Source organism: Salvelinus alpinus, chromosome 5 (assembly GCF_045679555.1).
Source record: "Salvelinus alpinus chromosome 5, SLU_Salpinus.1, whole genome shotgun sequence".
In the NCBI taxonomy this organism is placed as follows: Eukaryota; Metazoa; Chordata; class Actinopteri; order Salmoniformes; family Salmonidae; genus Salvelinus; species Salvelinus alpinus.
The window spans coordinates 2,346,047-2,354,486 of NC_092090.1; the positions used below are offsets into that span (position 1 = coordinate 2,346,047).

The 8,440-nt window shown below is 37.0% G+C and overlaps 1 protein-coding gene across 1 annotated transcript; it reads left to right on the plus strand.

Annotated features, from left to right (window-relative positions):
* The first annotated feature begins 5,877 nt into the window (after window positions 1–5,877).
* Window positions 5,878–8,023, plus strand: LOC139575173 (uncharacterized). Its single transcript, XM_071400173.1, has 2 exons — window positions 5,878–6,190; window positions 6,739–8,023. Exon 2 carries the CDS (start codon window positions 6,762–6,764, stop codon window positions 7,647–7,649), a length of 888 nt encoding a protein of 295 aa, XP_071256274.1. The 5' UTR covers window positions 5,878–6,190; window positions 6,739–6,761; the 3' UTR covers window positions 7,650–8,023.
* Window positions 8,024–8,440: the final 417 nt, after the last annotated feature.

An 8,440-nucleotide genomic window follows, 5' to 3' on the forward strand; every position in this document is an offset into this window, starting at 1 on the left:
CTGTTGTGAATGTTGTATTTTTGTTATAAGAAAGCGCTCCAAGGATCCAAGAGAAAAATCGCCAGTGGTCAAGGCTCCAATTCCAGAATGTCCTTGCCAATGAATGAATGAATCTATGAGCTAAAACACCATGTTTCCTGGTATCGGTGACCACACAGTGGCTATAATCCTACAGGTGATTTAAAGTATTATGATGACAGTAACGTGTGTGTTGTAGGCCTGTTCTCAGCCATTTACCTTGATCTTCATGGTGCTGCGATCTCTTTCTGCCTGTGGTCACCGATACCAGGGAACATGGTGGTACCACCAGACAGGACATTGTTGGCGTACAGGTCCTCCGTATGTGGTTACCGATACCAGGGGACATGGTGGTACCACCAGATAGGACATTGTTGGTGTACAGGTCCTTACGGATGTCAATGTCACACTTCATGACGAACTCCATAACTTGCAGGGGGCGGCACAGCAGTTAGATCAGTGACAATAAACAAACTCCATAACCTGCACAGCAATTAACATGCCGTATCAACACTGTTTCAAGTTATCCCTAATAACACATGTATTTAACCAGAATCTCCAGTGGCACAGCTAGCACTGCGATGCAGTGCCTTAGACCACTGCGCCACACGGGAGCCCCGTAACAGTATTCTCTCTTGAACGGAGTTCCTCGAGTTTCCCTGCCGCCTGGCTAGGCTATATTCCACAGAGGGCAGAGTATCTGACGGTTTTCATCTGCAATGAAAGGTAGCAGAGCTAAAGCAGTGTTTGTCAGACCAGGAAATATCCCAGAAATCGGTCTTCTGACGAAAACTTCTGTAGCGTCCGAACGGCCTACAAACTTATGACAACTCTGTGGAAAGAGGAGACTCTGACAAATACGATGGTGGTCTCTGTTTGTCTTTACAACCCCTACCAGTTTCAGAGGATTTTGGCCAACTTCTGTTTGTGGCGTCCAAACCGTCTGGTTTACAAACTAATGTGTCCCCACTGTGGAAAGAGGGTATTCTAGTTTTGCTCTATGACCCCCACAAGTGTCAAGGGCCTCGTCTGAACGTCATACAAACTTACAGAAGTATGGAGGCACAATCAGTAGAGATGGCGCCGACGGAGATGGTGGCCTCGCGACTAGCTCTTAGGAAACTTTGCAGTATTTTTTTGTTGTTGATGTATTCTATTTTACATTATTAGCTCAGGAAATGTTTTGTGTCATTACATACAGCCGGGAAAAACTATTGGATATCAGAGCGGCGGTAACTCACCAGAACTACCAGCATTACGACCAGGAATACGACACGGAAGCAGATCCTTGGTTCGCTCTCACCAAAGCAATTCAACTGATTCCAGAGGCCATCAAATAACTTTCCTGGACTTTATGCAAACTGGAAACCACATATCCAGAGGCTGCATTTATTGTAGCTGGGGATTTTAACAAAGCAAATATGGTACTAGGCTGCTGAAGTTCTCTCAACATATTGACTGTAGTACTTGCACAGCTAAAACACTAGTTTGTTGGTATAATAGTTTGTTGGTCGTATTAGTTTGTTGGTCATATTAGTTTGTAGGTCACATTAGTTTGTAGTTCATATTAGTTTGTTGGTCATATTAGTTTGTTGGTATATTAGTTTGTATTAGTTTGTAGGTCGTATTAGTTTGTTGGTATATTTGTTTGTATTAGTTTGTAGGTCATATTAGTTTGTTGGTATATTTGTTTGTATTAGTTTGTAGGTCACATTAGTTTGTAGTTCATATTAGTTTGTAGGTCATATTAGTTTGTTGGTATATTTTTTTGTAGGTCATATTAGTTTGTAGGTCATATTAGTTTGTAGGTCACATTAGTTTGTAGTTCATATTAGTTTGTTGGTCATATTAGTTTGTAGGTCATATTAGTTTGTAGGTCATATTAGTTTGTAGGTCATATTAGTTTCTAGGTCATATTAGTTTGTATTAGTTTGTTGGTCATATTAGTTTGTAGGTCACATTAGTTTGTATTAGTTTGTAGGTCATATTAGTTTGTAGGTCACATTAGTGTGTAGTTCATATTAGTTTGTTGGTCATATTAGTTTGTAGGTCATATTAGTTTGTAGGTCACATTAGTTTGTAGTTCATATTAGTTTGTTGGTCATATTAGTTTGTAGGTCATATTAGTTTGTATTAGTTTGTAGGTCATATTAGTTTGTAGGTCACATTAGTTTGTAGTTCATATTAGTTTGTTGGTCATATTAGTTTGTAGGTCATATTAGTTTGTAGGTCATATTAGTTTGTTGGTCATATTAGTTTGTAGTTCATATTAGTTTGTATTAGTTTGTAGGTCATATTAGTTTGTTGGTCATATTAGTTTGTAGGTCATATTAGTTTGTAGGTCATATTAGTTTGTTGGTCATATTAGTTTGTAGGTCATATTAGTTTGTTGGTCATATTAGTTTGTTGGTCATATTAGTTTGTATTAGTTTGTTGGTCATATTAGTTTGTAGGTCATATTAGTTTGTTGGTATATTTTTTTGTAGGTCATATTAGTTTGTAGGTCATATTAGTTTGTAGGTCACATTAGTTTGTAGTTCATATTAGTTTGTTGGTCATATTAGTTTGTAGGTCACATTAGTTTGTAGGTCATATTAGTTTGTTGGTCATATTAGTTTGTAGTTCATATTAGTTTGTAGTTCATATTAGTTTGTATTAGTTTGTTGGTATATTAGTTTGTATTAGTTTGTAGGTCGTATTAGTTTGTTGGTATATTTGTTTGTATTAGTTTGTAGGTCATATTAGTTTGTAGGTCACATTAGTTTGTAGTTCATATTAGTTTGTTGGTCATATTAGTTTGTAGGTCATATTAGTTTGTAGTTCATATTAGTTTGTAGGTCACATTAGTTTGTAGTTCATATTAGTTTGTAGGTCATATTAGTTTGTAGGTCATATTAGTTTTTTGGTCGTATTAGTTTGTAGGTCGTATTAGTTTGTAGGTCGTATTAGTTTGTAGGTCGTATTAGTTTGTAGGTCGTATTAGTTTGTTGGTCGTATTAGTTTGTTGGTATATTAGTTTGTAGGTCATATTAGTTTGTAGTTCATATTAGTTTGTTGGTCATATTAGTTTGTAGGTCATATTAGTTTGTAGGTCATATTAGTTTGTTGGTATATTAGTTTGTTGGTCATATTAGTTTGTTGGTCGTATTAGTTTGTTGGTCGTATTAGTTTGTAGGTCGTATTAGTTTGTAGGTCGTATTAGTTTGTTGGTCGTATTAGTTTGTTGGTATATTAGTTTGTAGGTCATATTAGTTTGTTGGTCGTATTAGTTTGTTGGTCGTATTAGTTTGTTGGTATATTAGTTTGTAGGTCATATTAGTTTGTCGGTCATATTAGTTTGTTGGTCGTATTAGTTTGTAGGTCATATTAGTTTGTAGGTCGTATTAGTTTGTAGGTCATATTAGTTCGTAGGTCATATTAGTTTGTTGGTCATATTAGTTTGTAGGTCATATTAGTTTGTAGGTCATATTAGTTTGTAGGAAGTATTAGTTTGTTGGTCATATTAGTTTGTAGATCATATTAGTTTGTAGGTCATATTAGTTTGTTGGTCATATTAGTTTTTAGGTCATATTAGTTTGTTGGTCGTATTAGTTTGTTGGTCGAATTAGTTTGTTGGTCATATTAGTTCACATTAGTTTGTTGGTCATATTAGTTTGTAGGTCATATTAGTTTGTTGGTCATATTAGTTTGTTGGTCATATTAGTTTGTAGTTCATATTAGTTTGTAGTTCATTTTAGGTTGTAGTTCATATTAGTTTGTAGTTCATATTCGTTTGTTGGTCATATTAGTTTGTAGGTCATATTAGTTTAGTTGGTATATTAGTTTGTAGGTCATATTAGTTTGTAGGTCGTATTAGTTTGTAGGTCATATTAGTTTGTAGGTCGAATTAGTTTGTAGGTCGTATTAGTTTGTAGGTCGTATTAGTTTGTTGGTCGTATTAGTTTGTTGATCGTATTAGTTTGTTGATCGTATTAGTTTGTTGATCGTATTAGTATGTAGGTCATATTAGTTTGTTGGTCGTATTAGTTTGTTGATCGTATTAGTTTGTTGATCGTATTAGTTTGTTGGTCGTATTAGTTTGTAGGTCATATTAGTTTGTTGGTCGTATTAGTTTGTTGATCGTATTAGTTTGTTGATCGTATTAGTTTGTAGGTCATATTAGTTTGTTGGTCGTATTAGTTTGTTGGTCGTATTAGTTTGTTGATCGTATTAGTTTGTAGGTCATATTAGTTTGTTGGTCGTATTAGTTTGTTGATCGTATTAGTTTGTAGGTCGAATTAGTTTGTTGATCGTATTAGTTTGTAGGTCGTATTAGTTTGTAGGTCGAATTAGTTTGTAGGTCGTATTAGTTTGTAGGTCGAATTAGTTTGTAGACCGAATTAGTTTGTTGATCGTATTAGTTTGTAGGTCGTATTAGTTAGTAGGTGGTATTAGTTTGTAGGTCGTATTAGTTTGTAGACCGAACCGTTCGGACGCGACAGACATTTTCATGAGAAGACAGATTTTCAGGATGTCTCATGGTCTGACAAACAACACTCCAGCTCTGACACTTTTCACTAAAGATGCGGAATTGCGACATCGGCTGATGTGGTGGATTGAGACACATCCAACCCAATATCTCTAAACAGACAGATTGTATTATTTTATTATGTTAATTAGATTTCCGCAGGGCCCCAAACCTTTTAGGCTAAGGATTAAGAAACAAAATTGTTTAAAGAAAATGGTGATAAAGAAAATATACCAGGTTGCAAAATTGTTGGGAAGAGATTTCCATTGTATCAATTCCTTGGAACATGATTTATGAACTGATACATAAAATGACCCCTGATTCAAAACTTAGAGTGTTTCATTTGTAATTATTATACAACATTCTCTCAACCAATAGAATGTTATATATATGGGGGATACAACCATCCCAGCTCTGCAGATTTTGCTGTGAGGAGGTAGAGTCATTAGATCACTTATTTTGGTAAATCCCTGCTGCAGTGTGTGCAAACCTGGTCAAGAACTACAGGAAACGTATGATCTCTGTAATTGCAAACAAAGGTTTCTGTACCAAATTTTAAGTTCTGCTTTTCTGATGTATCAAATACTTATGTCATGCAATAAAATGCAAATTAATTACTTAAAAATCATACAATGTGATTTTCTAGATTTTTGTTTTAGATTCCGTCAGGGGCAAAATAATACATAAAGAAAATATAATAAAAATATATATATGAGGGATTGGAAATGATGCAGACAATTACACTGATAGAAGCCACTATCTATCTGCAATATTAAATATGATCTACCCTCTAAAACAATATGTATATATAAATAACAAATACTAAATCATAGTACATACTCTGCTGTTCTATTGTTCAGGTAATCATGTGGAACGATGTCCGATAATAATTTTTGTTCTTTGTTGTTTGAATTAACGTCTGTGTTTTAATATCGCAAACTGACGTGGCAGTTTCACCTCTATGGATTCCAACTTTAAGGTCAGGGTCAAAAGGAGACATGAACTGGGTAATGGATAGACAGGTTGAGGTATGACTAGAGGAGGGGTGTAATCTGAGGAGGAGGAAATAGAAGGTTCCTAGGAATATCTGTTCTGTAGAACTCTGATAGGTGAATGGAGGAGAGATACAGTTCCTAGGAATAAGTATTGTTTAAAACTCTGAATGGAGGAGAGATACAGTTCCTAGGAATATGTATTGTGTAGTACTCTGAATGGAGGAGAGATACAGTTCCTAGGAATATGTATTCTGTAGAACTCTGATAGGTGAATTTTTTGCCAACTTAACTGGAGAAAATGTATAAAAGAGACACTCAGCTCTTCGATGTGACACTTTCTCCCAGAGAAGACACTTTCACCCAGAGAAGACACTTTCTCCCAGAGAAGACACTTTCTCCCAGAGAAGACATTTTCTCCCAGAGAAGACACATTCTACCAGAGAAGACACTTTCTCCCAGAGAAGACACATTCTCCCAGAGAAGACACATTCTCCCAGAGAAGACACATTCTCCCAGAGAAGACACATTCTCCCAGAGAAGACACATTCTCCCAGAGAAGACACATTCTACCAGAGAAGACACTTTCTCCCAGAGAAGACACATTCTCCCAGAGAAGACACATTCACCCAGAGAAGACACTCCAGAACAGAGGAAGAACTCAACATCGCAGGTAAAGAAATGACTTCCAATGAAGGGTTCTGATGTGTATATGAGTATGTCTGTGTTACTATAAAGGGTGGTGGTGGGATACATGGGTTTCACTTGTTCCACTAACACCATAACACCTGATTCAGATGATCAAAGAATCAGAGTCTTCAATGTGGATCAGAATTGATGTAAGACGAAAACAAATTCATGACTAATGAAGTCCTCTAGGGGGCAGTGTTACCACTCCTGATGTGTGATAATGTCTTTTAGTGTTGTTTTTTCAGTTAACCAATTAATTTATATATGTTTATAATGAATCATTTGACTCAGACGAGACCAAATGTCTGTTTTAGTATCTGTTTAGGGTGTTTTTGTGCATCCTTGAAGTCATAATTTTATCAAGCCCTGTTTCCCCTTTAGGACACCTGTAGAAAATACTTAGTAAAGCTGGTCGCTGATTCCTTCATATGTTATACTTATCAGATGTCCTGGTCTTTGGTGTATTTAGTGTGTCATTTCATGCTTCATATGATGTGTTGACCAATGTCACTCTGTATTCTCACTTTACAGACACTTGTCTCCAACGACACAAAATGGCTTCTAAATACATCACAGAAATTGCAATCTCCACTAGCCCTGAAAAGGAGAAAGAGCTTCATGGCCAAGGCTATCAAAAGACAAATGTCAACCTCAACCAAGGCAATTCATCCACCACTAAAGTTTACATCTGGTTCAGAAATGGCAGTGGTGAACCCATCACCAGAGTCCAGTTTTCATTCACTGATAAAATGAAAGAGGACCTGAAAAAAGCAGGGTTCACTGAGCTCCCAGCAAACCTCAACTCTGGAACACACGGAGACGTCATCCAGCTGTGGTACCATAGTGGTGCAAGCCCTAAGTACGACATTCCCATTGAAGATCTCTTCCTCACCACTGATGAGAACAAAGAGGCCGCTCAATTCAAGCTCGGCTGGGAAAGGCTACCTTGCAATCTGAACCGCGGTAACCCAGGAGATTTCATCACCCTCTGGTTGAAGAGAAAGAGTGAGACCTACATCTGTGACGTTGCTGCCACCACCTCAGTTCAACAACACATGAACCTTTTCAAAGAGGGCTACATCCGGATGGATGAAGATCTCAATAGAGGTTCTGGAGGAAACCCCATCTTCCTCTGGTACCGTCAATCCACTGAAATGGGCGGCGGGATCACCGAGATGGATGCATCCATCAACCATGCACAGGATTCCATCCTACAGAACGCTGGTTTCACCGTGGTGAATGTTAACCTCAATGATGGAACAAGCGGTCAGCCAGTGATGGTCTGGTTCAAGAAAGTTGGATCTCTCCCGATCAAGGCCTTGACCGTTACATCCAACAACAAGGATGGTTGTCCTTATAAGGAGGCCGGCTTGATCCTCATCGATAAAAATCTGAATACTGGCAACAATGGTATGCCCCTCTACCTCTGGTATGGCAAATAAAACCCTGAGTTGGAGAGGCAGAATCAGCCCAAAATTGTGCCAGATATTAGCTTTTGCATGGCAATTTATCTGTTTAATTTTTAAATATTTTTCTGACACAATGTTAGCTTTTATGTCATAAAGTCACTGTCAGAGATCATTTAGAAAGTTTTCTTTAATGTTGTTTTCAATCAATTAACAATAGAATTATAGAAATTATATTTTAGCAGCAGGTTTAATTCTTCTGAATATACCAAGGGGTTGTAAGGTTTTATGTAGCATTGTGTTAGTCAGATATTATTTTGAAAAACCTGAGCAAAGTAATACAATTAAAATGATTCATGTGTAACACTGATCATTATGTTAATCAATAAAGAAAGCATATCAAATGAGAACATTGTACCTTTTAATTCATTGAATGCTTGACCTTATCACAAAGGCCTGATAACACCTACTGTACATTATCATTTATATTATAATGACCAGGAATGGGAGAGTACAAAGCTCACAGATGCACATTAAGGTGGATAATGTAAGAATCTGATAACACCTACTGTACATTACCATGTCTATTATAATGACCAGGAATGGGAGAGGACAAAGCTCACAGATGCACATTAAGGTGGATAATGTAAGAATCTGATAAATAACATTCCTAAAGCTTTGTTTCACTGATAACTCACATTTGACAACGTCTGGGTGCCTTGCAGATTGTAGGATATGTTTCCTTTGACTTGATCATCAAGTAGTTACAGCTATCACTGCGATGCAGTGCCTTAGACCACGGCACCACTCGGGAGCCCCGTAACAGT

Bases quoted from the DNA above. Each gene is read 5' to 3' on its own strand.
- LOC139575173 (XM_071400173.1), top strand. From the start codon at position 6,762: ATGGCTTCTAAATACATCACAGAAATTGCAATCTCCACTAGCCCTGAA.